The sequence below is a fragment of the Diabrotica virgifera genome, chromosome 2 (assembly GCF_917563875.1).
Source record: "Diabrotica virgifera virgifera chromosome 2, PGI_DIABVI_V3a".
Lineage (NCBI taxonomy): Eukaryota > Metazoa > Arthropoda > Insecta > Coleoptera > Chrysomelidae > Diabrotica > Diabrotica virgifera.
The window spans coordinates 176,454,231-176,471,510 of record NC_065444.1 but is presented as its reverse complement, the minus strand read 5'-3'; the positions used below and the strand labels follow the sequence as shown (position 1 = coordinate 176,471,510).

At 31.7% G+C, this 17,280-nt stretch overlaps 1 protein-coding gene across 1 annotated transcript in view; it reads left to right on the top strand.

The window, feature by feature from the left end:
* Positions 1–17,280, top strand: part of LOC114334767 (calbindin-32) — a 702,339-nt gene that overhangs the window by 557,371 nt on the left and 127,688 nt on the right. Inside the window, exon 7 of the mRNA XM_050644936.1 lies at positions 7,949–8,035. Within this exon, the coding sequence (XP_050500893.1) occupies positions 7,949–8,035 (87 nt within the window). The remainder of the gene's footprint in view (positions 1–7,948; positions 8,036–17,280) is intronic.

The following is a 17,280-nucleotide window of genomic DNA, read 5'->3' as shown; positions in this document are numbered from 1 at the left end:
CAGAATAGCAGCAAGCAAAGTTAGGATAGCCATGCTGATCGCCAACATCCGGAACGGATAGGCACCTTAAGAAGAAGAAGTTTAATGAAGATATAATCAAAATGTGACTTATTAAATGCATTACCAAATATATTCAAATTCTTGCCAAAAACTAACAATTTGTAGATTATACCTACTTATGCATGGCTTGTGGTATTTGATGGTAGATCGTCTTGATGTCGGATGGTACAGCTGTAGACTTGTAGACCTGGGCAGATGTTGTGGCCTTAGGTCGCTGCAACTAGAGATGTCTGGTGCTGCTGTCTGTTTGATGCATCTTGTTGTTTTCGCCTTTAAGTGTGCATCACCGGTGATGAAGGCAGGTGGCTCCCGAAGGGAGAAAAGTGATTTCTATCCAAAAACTAGAATACAATACGTGTATAATTTTTGACATCAAGAAGAAAGGTAGGTTACCTTGCCACAAAGTATTCAAAATGTAGCAGATGGCAAGAAGTAAATCAAATGGAATTAAGATGAGGGGAATATTTAAAATTTGATTTACACGTGCATATATAAAAATTAGAAAGAAATAGGTATTTAAAACTGACCATGTGCTAGTAGACATGGAAGGTTAGGTATAGGGAAAAAGAATGTGTGTGTACTTTGTACGCACGTAAGAAGTTATACTTCTATTATATGATTATATGATTATAAACGAAATTAATATACTTTTTATTTATATTTTATTTAAATATTAAACTAATTTATACTCACTACTTCTCAAACATTTTTATTAGAACAGTGCCAAAAATTAAAATAATAAAAGAATAAAACACACACACACACATTAAAAGTTGGATAAAGAGACTTTGTGGTGCATGGTGGTCAAATGAAGCACAAGGAAAAATAAAAGAGAAGGGAAAATTATATAAAACGTGGCAAGAAACCAGATCGGACATACATCTTCAAAACTATATGGTCGCCAAAAAGGAAGCGAAAGTAGCAGTAGCAAAAGCTAAAGCAGAAGCATATTCCAACGTATACGATCAACTTGATACCAGAGAAGGCGAAGCTAAGATATATAAAATAGCCAAACAGGGAGCAAAGAAAGCAAGAGATTTTAATTAGATTAGATGTATCCGAGATGAAAATAATAGAATACTAATTCACGAAAAGGATGTCAAAAAGAGATGAGGAAAGTATTTTGACAGTTTATTAAATGAATAATTTGACAGACAGCCTGTGGAGTTAACGGAGACAGTAACAGCAATGGTTACCAGAATAACAAACGAGGAAGTGGCTCAGTCGTTTCAAAAAAAAAAAGAAAGGAAAAGCAGTCGGACCAGATGATATTACTAAGGAAGTATGGAGAGCATTGAGAGAGACAGGAATAAGTTATCTAGCAGGTCTATTTAATACAATTATGGAAGTTGGACAAATGCCAAACGAATGGAGAAGCAGTATATTAGTACCTGTCTAAAATAACAAGGGAGACATACAAAAATGTATAAACTATAGAGCTATAAAACTACTTAGCCACATCATGAAAATATGGGAGAGAGTAATTGATAGACGGATATGTGATGAAACCGAAATAGCCGATAATCAATTTGGCTTTATGCATGGCAGATCAACAACTGATGCAATTTTCGTTGTAAGACAACTGACGGAAAAATACAGGAATAAAGAGACCAACGCTCATATGGTATTCATCGATCTTGAGAAAGCATATGATAGAGTTCCTCGAGATATTCTGTGGTGGGCACTCAATAAGAAAGGAGTCCCTGGCGAATATGTAAAGATTGTGGCTTAGTCCTTGGTGCTAAGTCCTTATTTATTCTCATTAGTTTTGGACCAAATAACAGCAAAACTACAGGATGGCATTCCATGGTGCCTAATGTATGCTGATGATGTAGTGTTAACAGGAAATAGTGAAAGAGACTTAGAACAAAAACTGCAAAATTGGAGACAAGCTCTGGAGGAAAAAGGTTTATAATTTTGTAGGATAAAAACGGAGTATTTGGAATGTTCATTTAAAGATGGAGTTATTACAAATAAAATAGTAACTTTGGATGGTGAAATGATTGTGAAAAGCAATAGTTTTAAGTACCTAGGATCGGTATTACAGAGTAATGGAGAAATAGATGGAGATGCATGTAGTGGAATTAGGGCTGGATGGATAAAGTGGAAAGAAGCGAGTGGTGTGTTGTGTGACAGAAAAATTCCAATGAAGCTGAAGGGAAAATTCTATAAAACAGAACGATAATGTACAGAACTAAATGTTGAGCAGTGAAAAAGAAAGAGGAACAACGAATGCATGTGGCGGAAATGAGAATGCTTAGATGGATGAGTGGAGTGACAAACAAGGATACAATTAGAAATGAGTATATTAGGGGAAGTCTAGGTGTGGCACCAATTGATCCCAAAACGAGAGAGCATAGGTTAAGATGGTTTGGTCATGTTCAACGTCGAGACGTTAATTACCCAATACGAAGAATAGCTGAAGTGCAGATTCATGGAAGAAGTAGGAGAGGAAGACCAAAGAAGACCTGGGGGAGACGATAAGGCAGAAGATGTTGGTAAAGGGGATTAACATTGATATGACCCAAGATACAATTGTGTGGAGAAATGCAATTAGGGAAGCCGACACCGCATAGGGATCAGGCAAAGAGAATGATGATGAATCAAACCAATATGGATTTATAATATCGAAGTCTGAGGATGTTCAAACAAATCTAATATTGCTATCATCAAAAGAAGCCAGTCAAAAATACTACGCATGATCATAAATGTACCTTGGTTCGTGTCTAATTTAACATTACATGAAGATCTGAAAGTTCCATTCATCACAGATGTCATTAAAGATAATTACAACAAACACCACGAGAAAATGGCAACACACCCCAACACAGTCTTACAGCCACTTGTACTACCACCAATTTTCCGAAGGTTAAAGAGACTAGAGGCCAGCTGACATGAAGACAACATAGGACTCCTTCACTGAAGGAATCCCTTCACGCCAATGAGCAGCCCAGCTCCCAAGTCAATAGTTTAACTTATAGAATGTATATTATTCTGATTGTTAAATAAAGTTTTATTAAAAAAATAGCCAAATAGCCCAACACCTAAAGGTGTTAATGGTGTTGGTATAAAAAATAAAAATAAATAAAAGATATGAATAAAAAAAATATGAAAAAAATATTTTTAAGAATCGCTTTTCTTTAGTTACGAGTGACTAAAATTAAACGTATTATAAAAAAATCAACTTAAAAGCAAAAAATAATAAAAATTGAAAAAAACTAACACATTCGTCAAAGAAAAGCGTGGCGCATCTCCATCGAATAAACGGTTTTCTCACCACGCCTTTTTTTAACGAATGTGTTAGATTTTATCTTTTTTTTTATTTTTTGCTTTTTAGTTAATTTTTTATAATATGTTTAATTTTAGTCACTCGTAACTAAAGAAAAGCATTTCTTAAAAATATTTTTTTCGAATTTTTTTATTTTTTACTTTTTAGTCTTACACTTTTCAAACATTAAAATATATCGTCATGTTTATTAAAATATGTATAAAACATATTATGGTGTACAAACATGAAAAGTAGACGGAATCAGCAAAAAATTTGAAACTTTATTGTTTATTTATGAAGCATAACGTAAACAGTTAACGTAAAAAGTGAAATTATGTAATTATGTATAGTTCATATAATTAGCTACAATCTATAAAAGATTCAAGTTTCTTCATTGTAAAAAACAAGAGAATTTAAGCATTTTCCGTTAAAATCCTTTTTATATTTAAACAATTAATAAACAAAAAAATTTTTATTGACTATTCGAGTATTGTTTCCGCGAATGCATGTCTGCAAATTTTTAGTCATTTGCATTGAAGAAAAGGCAGTCAAATTAACGTCCAAAGATTTGACCCAAACGATTGAACTAAATAAAAGCATTTAATTAATTAATACGACAAAACGAATTCGGGTCTAGAAAAGTTGGTCGAGAACACTTCGTCGACGGAAAATTAGTCGACAACATTTGGTCGACAAACAGTTAGTTGGTCGAATGCACAATTCGTCGACGAAAATTTGGTCGAACGGATTTTTTGTCGACAAACTGTTATTTATCTTTAGGATAAAGGGATTAATGGTGACAAACTAATGATTATTGGGTTTATTTTGTTAACTGGAATATTGTATTATACATATTTCATTTATTTTTTTTGGGGTTTTGTTAATTTTTTTTTTCTAAATCTTTATTATTTTCAAAATTTAATGAAAAAATTGGCTGCGGTAATAAAGTAGACAGCAAATATGAACCGATATTTTAATTAGTGATGTTATACCGTTCTTCTTCTTGGTGTCGGCGCACAACGGAGCATTTCCGGACAAGTCAAGTTTGGGGGCACTTGCGGACAAGACGAAATATGCGAGATACTGAGGTAAATAAATTGTTAGGGATTAGAGGCATTTCGGTACAAAGTTTTCGACTGCAATAATCAGTCAATATCAATGAAAAAATAAAGGAATCGTGAGAATAAACTTTCTTTCACGCTTTATCCAAGACTGGCAATCTATAAAATATTTTTTTTTTTGATATGGTACAAGAAACTAACTTTATATATTGGTGTGTCTCCGCCATTTATTATTCACTTTGGGTCTGTGTCGACGAAAAATCCATTCGATCAAATGTTCGTCGACGAATTGTACATTCGATTAATTGTGCATTCGACCAACTGTTTGTCGACCAAATGTTGTCGACTAATTTTCCGTCGACGAAGTGTTCTTGACCAACTTTTCGACACCGAACGAATTCTAATATTAATTGTAGCACAAAACGTCTCTACCGGTGGTTTTTCTAAGACTACGATAAAAATACAAATTTTTTAATTCGAGTTTTGGTTGAAGATTTGTATCGTATCGTATTGAAATTTGACACGAATAAACGCTGATTTATACAGGGTGTCCCGAAAAGATTGGTCATAAATTATACCACACATTCTGGGGTCAAAAATAGTTCGATTGAATCTAACTTACCTTAGTACAAATGTGCTCATAAAAAAAGTTACAGCCCTTTGAAGTTACAAAATGAAAATCGATTTTTTTCAATATATCTAAAACTATCAGAGATATTTTATTGAAAGCGGACACGTATCATTTTTATGGCAGAGACATCTTAAAACAAAATTATAGTGAAATTTGTCCACCCCATAAAAATTTTATGGGGGTTTTGTTCCCTTAAACCCCCCCAAACTTTTGTGTATGTTCCAATTAATTCATTATTGTGGTACCACTAGTTAAACACAAGACTTTTAAAACTTTTTTGCCTCTTGCTAGTTTTTCGATAAGCCAGTTTTTATCGAGATGCGCCTTCTTTTTTAATATGTTTACATAAAAAATTTGTGGGGTTTTGTTCCTTTAAACCCCCCAAATGTTTGTGTACGTTCCAAATAAACTATTATTGCGGTACTATTAGTTAAACACAGTATTTTTAAAACTTTTTTGCCTCTTAGTGTTTTTTTTGATAAGTCACCTTTTATCGAGATGTGGCTTCTTTTTTAAAATATACCTAAAAATATAAATTATAAATAAATTTTCAGATTATTAACAAGTTTCTATAATCGTACTTGACCATATAAAAATGAAGGGTCCGGTCGTAAAAATTGTTAAGTGACAAAATAAAAAAATTATCACATTTTGAATATAAAAACTAACAAAATAATTTTTCTTGAAATCAGCCGTCATATAAAATATTTTAGAATTATAATGCTCTGATGTTAAAATAAAAAGACATTGTTTTTTATCAAATTAAATTTTTTTTCAAATTTTAACAAGAAGAAATTTGGAAAAAAATGCTACTTAACAAGTTTTTTATGAGTCTTAGTTAAGGAAATAAAAATTTGTATCTATAAAACGACACTATAAAGACACTTAACAGGTTATTAATCACTGGGTCAAGTTAGCATAAAATTGTTTAGTTGATAACTTTATTTGAGCAAAGTTTATAAGACAACAAGAGATGAACAGAATTTAAACAACAAATGAACATAAAAAATAATTTTAAACTGTTAAATCTTGGGATTTCAGTGAATAGTATAAAGAATGATGTACTGGTGGAATCCATTGGAATAAAAAATGCCAGAACTTAGAAAATATTTTGGATCGCTCATCTACTATTATTTCAAAACATTTTCTTTTATATGTACATGGAGGCCCAACAGCTTTCTTGCTTACTTCACCACCACTTCCTCTGTATTTTTTATATTTCTCTTCAGAATCTTTTACTAGTTTTGTTTTCTTTTGTCTGTTTATCTGTCTCTTTCGTTTTCTTCCTTTCTTTACATTAGTATTCTAAAAAAATGTAAATTTAGTATGTTAAATAATGTCAAGTACTAAGTAATATGACTAGCATATTAACTATTTCTGCAAGTAAAACATGTTATATTTATCATATCACTTAACAGATTTTACTAATATAATAAATAAATATCACTAATAGCAAGTAAAACGTGGTATCTGCCATCACTTAACATATTTTACATGCAGTATTAGGATCTTAACTTAAAAACTTACTTGTTCTAAATCGGAACTTTCGATTGAACTTTCTTCGTCACTATAGTTTGGATCCGAATCTGAGCCCTCAAAGGGCTCTTCTGCTGAAGAAACATCACTATTTTTCGACATTTTTAAGCATAAAATAAAATAAAACAGGCAACTTGTTAAGTACACTTATAGCGTCCTCACTGCAGTTCACAGGTTTTACATGCAAAAAAAACATAATATTAGACAGTTAACAGATTTTGACGATGTGAGGTATTGACATCTATGAGCCAAATACCCAATTTTGAAAATTGAAATCTGTAATATGGTTACTTAGCAACTTTTTCATGCAAAACTTTTAAATCTTAGGCAATGTTACTTAACATGTTTTACGACCGGACCCTTCAAATATGTGGTGGATTCGACAAATATTCAAAATATCTCGATAAACACTGCCTTATCGAAAAAGTACTAGGAGGCAAAAAAGTTTTAAAAACATTGTGTTTAACTAACGGTGTCACAATAATAATTTAATTGGAACGTACACAAAAGTTTGGGCGGTTTAAGAGAACAAAACCCCCACAAAATTTTTATAGGGTGCACAAATTTTTTGCACAATTTATGGGGTGCACAAAACCTATTTTTGGCCCCAGAATCTGTGGTATAATTTATGACAAATCTTTTCGGGACACCCTGTATATTATAAACGAATATATGAGCGTTTAAAATTTGAAACTTTATTGTTTATTTATGAAGCATAACGTAAACAATTACCGTAAAAATAAATTTATATATAGTTCATACCATTAGCTACAATCCGTAAAAGTTTCAAGTTTCTACATTGTAAAAAACAAGAGATTTTAAAAATTCTCCATTGAAATTGTTTTTTTTTATTTAAACAATTAACAATTTTTTTTTATTGACTATTCGTGTATTGCTTCCGCGAATGCATATGTCTGCAAATTTTCATTCATTTACATTGCAGAAAAGATAGTCAAATTAACGTCTAAAAATTTGATGCAAACTATTGAAGTAAAGAAAAGCGTTTAATTCAAAATGCAAATTTCCCACTGTTATTTTTAGTAAAAATTCTTTATAATTATAAAACGTCAAGATGTCGGTAACTAATAAATAAACTTACTAAATTTTGAAATAATTCAAACAAAAATCTTGGTATAAAGAATTAAAATCGGAGCGAAGATTGCATGCTTTATCGTGTACTACTCTACTTATATACGCAAAGCGTGCTATAAATTAAATATGGCAGTGAAACAAAAATGTATACAAAGCATTTTTATTCATTTTCCTTTTCATAAAAAACGTCTTCTTGAATTTGTAAAACAATAAAATCTGTGGGAAACTACTTTATATTCAACGTATTCTATATCCACTTTAAAATCATAAAAAGGCAATCAACGTTTAAACTTTTTTCAGCTCGCTCAGCTTTTACCGATGGAGGAGAATTTTCTGCTCTTGTTTCGGTTCGACAATCCCTTGGAGTCCAGTGTGGAATTTATGAAGGTGAGTTTTTTATAGACGTTCTCAAAGTTAGTAGAGTCAGTAACTTTTTCCTGGAGCTCTACTAAATATAACTGTTTATTTCATTTTTGATGGCTGGTAACGATGTTGGGTTATATCTAAGGGGCTATTACGTTTTCATAAAACATTTACAGCTCTTCCATAGTGGCTTCGCCAGCTAGATGTGCAGAACGAAATAGGCTCATAATAGCGATCATTGCTGAAAGCTCTTAAAATAAAAGTCGAGCTGTCATCTACTAACAGAAGTATATATTTTGAGCACATCTATATGATATATTATGTGATTATGAATATGCCGTGACTGTTCAAGTGTATAAAAAACATTATTCTTGGGAAATGCAGTCAATCAATTTGGGCTGATATAAATAAAACTATTCGACTTTAGTCGGGCTTTCAGAAATAACTTAACATATAGATATCCTTTCAATATTTGACATAAAACAATAATGTGCTTATATTTGTACAATTTTTGATGTGTAAATAAAGTTTTAAAAATGGTTTCCGTTTTTGTTATGGAAACTAGTCATACATAAATAATAATATTATATTATATTAATTATTAAGCAATTTAACATTACAATCATAATTTTTAACTTGAAGGTTAAAACAAAATTGACAGTAAACAAATAACCCCATATGTAAGAGCAACTTTTGCTTGTCATTAATTTTGAGAACAGCGAACGCAGCTCTTCATTATCATCTGAGTAACGGTCTTCCTCTAAGGCTATAAATTTGTATCGTGATAAGTCATAGCACACCAAGGTTAAAAACCATGACCTGGCATGCATCAGCCCTGCAGGTGTATCTACCAGGTGAATCGAAAGGTGCATAGTTTAGGGGGTAAAATAAACTTTCTCCTGTAAAGTTTAAATTTAAGTATGTGTTTGAGTAAGTCATTTAAAAGTGTGTACAATGACAGGCGATTCTAAATAGCATAAGACCTTGCCAGGCGAGGGGAAAGATTAAGGTTGTTTTGCTTTTTTCCTAAAATTATTTTTTTTGCATCGAAAAACGTTTTTTAGGTTTTTGGATCATTCCAAACAGAAAAAGTTTTCACTGACTTTTCTCTTATGTTAATAGTTTTGACACATTATAAGCGATTGAAAATTTAAAAATTGCAAAATCGGCCATTTTTAACCCTCAAAAACTCTGTGAAAGACTGAAAATTTCAATGTTTTCAAGGTAGGCAGATCTTCTTTGAAAATCGGTTGATAAAACCCCGGAGAGTTTTTTGTCGAATAACAATGTCAAAAAATACAATGTCGAAAACTCCTTTGTTTTTTAATTTCTAGTCAAGCGGACGCGACATTCTAGGATATGTAGTATGCGTAAATATAAAATGTTATGTGCAAAAAAAATATTCAGATTAAATTTTTTTTCACCATCTTGCTTGAAAATGTTCCCTATTTCCAAATTTCATTGTTGCAAAATTATTGCATAATTAAAACAAAATTTATCTGGCAAATTTTTCGCATGTAAGAAAAATGCACGCCATAAATTAAATCACATATTCTAGGAAAAAATCTTAGATCGATTAAAGCCTAACTTACCTTAGTACATTATAATACATATATTACCTTAGTGCACATAATAGTTACAGCCCTTTGAAGTTACAAAATGAAAATCGATTTTTTTCGATATATCGAAAACTCTTAGAGATTTCTTATTGAAAATGAACATGTGGCATTCTTATAGCAGAAAGATCTTAAAAGAATAACAGTGAAATTTGTACACCCTATAAAAATTTTATGGGGTTTTGCACCTTTAAACCTGGCCCCAAACTTTTGTGTACGTTCCAATTAAATTATTATTGTGGTACCATTAGTTAAACACAATGTTTTTAAATGTTTTTTGTCTTTTAGTACTTTTTCGAAAAGCCAGTTTTTATAATGCATTTTTGTTCGGAAATATATATATTCGGAAAATTTTCAAGTTTAAAAAGTTGTTTAAAACATTTTTGAGCCTGGCAATATGCAAAGGACCCCGCAGAGACCTTATAAGAGATGGATCTCTGTCAAATGGCCTGAAACTTTGGATTCTGATTGTCCTTGGTGTGTAGAACAAGACTCAATGGGTTCCCAGCTCCAAAAAATCATGGTTTTAAGATATAAGCTTTTGAGGTTATAATATGTAGAGTGAGGAGGACGTTTGACTTGGAATAAATTCATTTTCTCAAGAATACGCGACTCTGGAGATAAATCCCAACCCAGGTCAATGTTTACTTTTAAATTATAATTTTTTGGCCTATATATCATACTAGTGACGTCATCCATCTGGGCGGGATGACGTAATTGATGATTTTTTAAATGAGAATAGGGGTCTTGTGATAGCTCATTCGAAAGGTTATTTAATTTTCTATTCACTAATATAAACATTAACATAATTATTTATACAGGGTGCCAAAAAAATTTATTTTTTTTTATTAAATTAATTAACACAAAAATATAATGTACATAATTTTTTATTTCGAAATACATTTTACTGTGGTTCAAAAACAGGAAAAAATGTTTATTTTTGATAAATAAATATTGTTTTTCGCTTAAATTCAATATTAAAGCTGCCACCCACCCGCCTCCTAGCAGTTTGAACATATAATTTAAGCAAAAAGCAATGTTTATTTTTCAAATTAACCTTTTTTTCTGTTTTATGATAGCAGTAAAATATATTTTGCATTAAATAAATTACGTACATTCTTCTTTTTGTTTCAATTAATTTAACTAAAAAAATTTTTTGGGCACCCTGTATAAATAATTATGTTAATGTTTATATTAGTGAATAGATAATTGAATAACCTCTCGAATGAGCTATCACATGACCCCTATTATCATTTAAAAAAATCATCCATTGCTTCATCACGCCCAGACGGATGACGTCACTAGTATGATGTATATGCCAAAAAATTATAATTTCTCCCATTCTCGAGAAAATGAATTTATTCTAACTCAAACGTCCTCCTCACGGTATAACCTCAGAGGCTTATATTTTAAAACCATGATTTTTTTGAGATTGTGGCCCATTTGTTCTACACATCAAGGACTACCAGAAACCAAAGTTTCAGAGCATTGGACAATGGGCCATTTCCCATAAGGTTTCTGCGGTGTCCTTTGTTAACACTAGAAGCACCAACATTTTTGCATACCTAGAAGCACCGGAGCGGTCAAGATGACGGGTATTAGAATTTTCTATCGCCAGTAGTTTTCGTATAGTTTTTTAATTAAAAAAAACCTATATTGAGTTAATACCTACTAACAAAAGACATTTAGTTAATTTAAATAAATTATTTAATCACAATTTATGTAGTAATAAAATTTTTTAATTTTGCTTGAACAAGACCTGCACACACATTTTTTACATAGGTATATGATTTTACATGTTCTATTTTAGTTTTAGTTCCCAGTTTTCCACTTTTTCTTCTTCAGGAGATATCTCTGCTACGGAGGTTGGCAATCATTATAGCTATTTTAATTTTTGAGTCAGTAGCTCTGAATAGTTGTTTTGAGCTGCACCCAAACCATTCCCTCAGATATCTCAGCCATGAAATTCGTCTTCTTCCGATGCTTCTTCTGCTATCTACCCCTCCTTGCATTAGGAGTCATAGGATGCCATACTTCTCGCTCCGCATCACATTGCCGAGATATTGTAGCTTTTGTCACTGCCTACGTTTATTATTTGATTGAGGTGTTGTATCTCTGATTTGTTTCCGTTGATGTTGTCCTGTCCTTAGTCAGATAATATTGTCGCAATTCTTCTGCTAACTAAAGTAGAAAAGTTTGCCCAGATATTTGACAACTAGTAACTTCCTTATACAGAATCCAAGCATTTCTTCCTACCATATCTAAGATATTAAAAAAGCCTGCAACGGCCATCTTCTTGAAACCGATTTGGTTGAGCACTGTATGGCCATCTGATCTACAACGTCTACTCCGTATTTTGTATGGTTGTAGCAGGTAATGGTTTTAGGTTTCTCCTTTTTGTCTATGCCTATTTCAATATTGTTCGAGTATAGAGAATTCAGCGCTAGAACATTTTTCTTTGGTACACCTGGTTAGGTCAAGTCTTCGTGTATGAAAATTTTTGATTTGTATAATTCCATCTTTTCGTTTTTTATTGACGGAGGAATATCCTTCCTTGCTCGGTTTATTGTTCCAGTACTGCTGGTAGCCTTCTTTCGTAATACTTTTTATGTGTCCTGACATTTCTTCCCTTATTCATTAATGGACCCATTAGACGGCTAATTACCTGTTGCCCTAGAAGTTGATTGTCTGGTCGTTGTTAATCTTTCCGTAGGTAAGGAAATTCGTGCAATAAATATTTGGACTAGACATTAGCTGTAAGCCAGAATTTGATTCCAAACTTATCGGGTTTATACGCCATGTACTGGGTGAAGCGACGACTTGCCTTTGTGGGAAAAAACTGTTCGTCGATAGATATATTTTAGCCAGTTGTAGGTGTAGCAAAATATACAATTCTCTATAAATAGGTTCCGTATTTCCGACGCAAGTGCAAATTTATCTGTTGATCATCGCTCAGATCTGGTAATTCTTCTCCGTAATGAGGATCGCATTTTTCTAGGTAGACATCAACATATTCAAAAAGTAATTACACTAAGTACCTACCTGCAAAAGAGAACTTATAATCCTTAAATAGATGTAGCAAAGTCCTAAATTTTCAAGTTTCCAGAATAACTACTATGAATAAGTAGCAATACAGAGGGTCAAAAATAGAAAGCAGTCAAAATGACCGCCCTGGTGCTTCTAGGTATATACTAACACATCTCAAAAAGTAATTACACTAAGTACCTGTAAAGGAAGAATTATAATCCTCAAGTAGATCTAGGAAATGTCCTAAATTATCAACTTTCTACAACAACTAAGAATAAATAATAGAGAGGGCCAAAAATAGAAAGCAGTCAAAATGACCGCTCTTGTGCTTCTAGTGTTAATAGGGAACCTTTTTAAGCAAGATGGTGAAAAAAAATTGAATCAAAATATTGTTCTGCACATACCTACCTATATTTACGCATACTACATATTATACTACATTGTCGTGCCCGCTTGATTAGCAATTAAAAAACAAAGGGGTTTTCGATATGGAATTGCAAAGGAGTCTTCGGGATTTTATCAATCCATGTTTAAAGAATATCCACCTACATTCGCAACATTGAAATTTTTAGTTTATGACATAGTTTTTGAGGGTTAAAAATGGCCGATTTCGCAATTTTTAAATTTTTAATCGCCTATATGTCAAAAACTATTAACCTAAGAGAAAAGTCAGTAAAAACTTTTTCTGTTTGGAATGATCCAAAAAACCTAAAAACACTTAGTTCGATGCAAAAAAATAATTTTAAGAACAAAACAAAAAAAAACCTTAATCGGCTGCCATTGTACACACTTCTTCTAAATGACTTACTCAAACACATACTTAAATTTAAACTTTACAGGAGGAAGTTTATTTTACACCCTAAACTATGCACCTTTCGATTCACCTGATAGATACACGTGCAGAGCTGATGGCTGCCAGGTCATCGTTTTTAGGTTTGGTGTGCTATTACTTATACTCTGGGCTAATTAGCAAAATACAAGGAAAAGTTATTTACCAGCAATTTTATTGCTGGAATCGAATCTTATTATTGTATGTATTAATAATATAGGTATGCAAAGTACGCAGATAGTGTGCTACTTTTTTTATAAACAAAATGGCGCTTGAAAATCCTGTTTTTTTTTAATTTTTGCTCTATAACTCCAAAGATTTTAACTTTTTCCGTTTTTCCGATTCAGTTCGACGAAAACTTTCCCCGGAAAAAGCGGGTTTTTCCAACAAAATCTTTAATTTTCAAAGAAAATTTTAGATAAGTAATTGTTAATCAATATTTAAATAACTTGGTAATGTAAAAGCCCTTTTCGTCTAAAGTATAATTCCAGAAGCCCATGGAAATTGAATAAACAGTTTAGCAACAATTGAATTGTAAATTAAAAATTTACGGTCGCTATAATAACGACAATAATTATGACGCATAAGAATAACTATGATTTTTTCATAAAAAGACACTATGCCCACCTAATGTACTCTACAGAATTGAAATTGGACTATTTAAGCGGCCTCAGGAATATTTTAAAATTATAAACAATTTTTTGGCTTATAATCAAATAGAATATATCGGGAAATATTAAACTGAATTAAATTGTGAAAACGGTATTCGAAATACAGCGGCAGGACACTTCTTTTAAAAGAAAAAAAGTTTAATTATGACGAGTGGTACCTGAGATACAATATGTCAAAGTTGACCGGAATTTACGGCAAAAATATAAACAATAGGATCATAATTTTTAAACCATCACCTTTTTATTTTTGTTCTCTTTCTCCACACCAATTTTCATATCTTTAAAGTACTCATAACATATATTATTATAATAAAAACTATCGATAATACGTGTGAAAATTGACAAAAATAGCAAAATTCCAATCAAAAATTAGGTTAGAGAAAATGTAACCCTCAAAGTTTAAAATCGGTATACGTTAAAAAAATGCATTTTCTCGCCTTCCCATGGAGCAATTTCCTTCATTCTTTTTTGTTCCATAATAACTCGAGTAGAGCCATCGAACTAATGCATTATTAAATGTCAAACATGCTTTTGTTTTGTTATAATAGATTAATTTATTTATAAGAACAGAAAACTACATATTTTTCCAGTTGTAGGCCTTTTTTTAGATAAACTTACTACAAGTGTAGTAAACAAAAAAAAAAAATGAAGGAAATTGCTCCATGAGAAGCCGAGAAAATGTATTTTTTTAACGTATACCGATTTTGAACTTTGAGGGTTACATTTTCTCCAACCTAATTTTTAATTGGAATTTTGCTATTTTTGGCAATTTTCACACGTATTATCGATAGTTCTTATTATAATAATATATGTTATGAGTACTTTAAGGATATGAAAATTGGTGTTGAGAAAGTTGACAAAAATAAAAAGGTGATGGTTTGAAAATTATGATCCTATTGTTTATATCTTTGTCGTAAATTCCGGTCAAATTTGACCGGTTGTATCTCAGGAACTACTCATGATAATTAAACGTTTTTTCTTTTAAAAGAAGCGTCCTGCTGCTGTTTTTTGAATACCGTTTTTATAATTTAATGAAGTTTATTATTTACCGAGATATTCTATTTGTTTATAAGCCAAAAAATTCTTTATAACTTTAAAATATTCCTGGGGCCGCTTAAATAGTCCAATTACAATTTCATAAAGTACGTTAGATAGGTATAGTGTCTTTTTATAAAAAAAATCATAGACATTCTTTTGCATCATAATTATTGTCGTTATTATAGCGACCGTAAATTTTTAATTAACAATTCAATTGTTGCTAAACTGTTCGTTCAATTTCAATCGGCTTCTGGAATTATAATCTATACGAAAATGGATTTTACGTTACCAAGTTATTTAATTATTGATTACAATTACTTATCTAAAAGTTTAGTTGAAAATTATAGATTTTGTTGGAAAAACCCGCTTTTTCCGGGGAAAGTTTTCATCGAAGCGAATCGGAAAAAACACTTCTCTATGCAGAATTTAATTTCGGTGAATTTTTATTTGAGTGTTTTTGGTGAAAAGTTAAAATCTTTGGAGTTATAGAGCAAAAATTGAAAAAAACACGATTTTCGGGCGCCATTTTGTTTATAAAAAAAGTAGCGCACTATCTGTGGACTTTGCATACCTATATTATTAATATATACAATCAGAAGATTCGATTTCAGCAATAAAATTGCTGGTAAATAACTTTTCCCAAAAATGGCCTATTCTCCGATAATCAGCCCAGACTATTATCACTATACAAATTTATAGCCTTACAGGGAAACCTTTACTCGGTGGATTCACTAGCTCTTAGACTAGGCAAGGTTTTTATTCCGGATTAAAGTCCACTCTTTCTCAGAGCTCTCTCTTCGCTTATTTCGCTGAATTACTCCACATTCCTCTTGTGTGTTGTCAAAGTTTGTTGTATGGCTTGGCTTTCGTTACAATTTTCTTCCACTCATTTCGATATGTGCATACTTCCTTATAGTTTCGCACTTTCAGGATTTTGTTATCTCTCGTGACTTTGTCCTTCCATCTCTTTATTGGTCTTTCCTTGGTCTTTTAGTTTCTGGCTTCCATCTGGTGAACTTCTTAACCCATTATCTGCCAATCACGCGCCAGCGCGTCATATGGTTACTTCAATCAGTGCTGTTCACGCGCCAGCGAGGGATTCGGTTATTGCATTCAGGTGCCGTTCAACAAAATGGTTCCTAGCTGTTAAGTTCCATCCTCTTCTATAGGCAGTCAATGGGATAATCAGAAGATCGTTTTTTCTTCTTTCTATATGTTCTAGCCATCTCAGTCTCTGCGCTATAATAAATTTTACTATACAGGGTGTTTCATTGGGAAAGTAACATACGTTAACACGAAAGAGGACACGTAGGCAGTCTCAAAAATTCCATACTTAATGGGTCTTACTTCATTAATAACAAAGATACTGTGTGTTTAATCTATTTTGCCATTTTCTTATTTGGTTCATAACTGTTTAACCACACTGTATATTTATTTCAAATTTGGCACGCAAATATTATTTAAGGTGTACAATCAATTAATTCATTTAAAACTGTAAAAAATCTAGGTCCAGAATAAAAAATATTGGAAAAATTTTCTGACCCCAAAACAACACCTTGTACATTAAATTTTTTAAAATAAATTTTGCATTTGAAAAGAGGATGAAAAACTAAATTTAGTGGTATACGCTCTGAGCTTCGTTGGTGTCGCTCCTAGCGGATTTTAATGCAACTTTCACCGGTAATTTTTAAATTTATTATTTAATTGTTATCGCTTAATATTTTACAACGCAAAAAAAGTAATTAAATTGTAATCGATTTTTTTAAGATTTTGCTAATCATTTTGACGTTCTATTGATGAAATATTAATTTCTTACTTCGGATACTTTCACAGTGTAGATGGCGCTAAGATTAATAGATTAATTTATAATTACATATTACGGAACATTAAAAAAACTTAAATTCAGTATTTAAAACGTAAGTATATTTAAGGTAAAAATATATACCACAGCTTTGACCAACTCATTTTTTTTATAATGAAGGTTTTTTATTTTTAATTTTAAATTAATCACTTTGACATGTATGTCAAATTTCCAGTAAACGTTCACAGACTTGTCACTACTGGCGCTCGCGAATTTTTAAATATCCC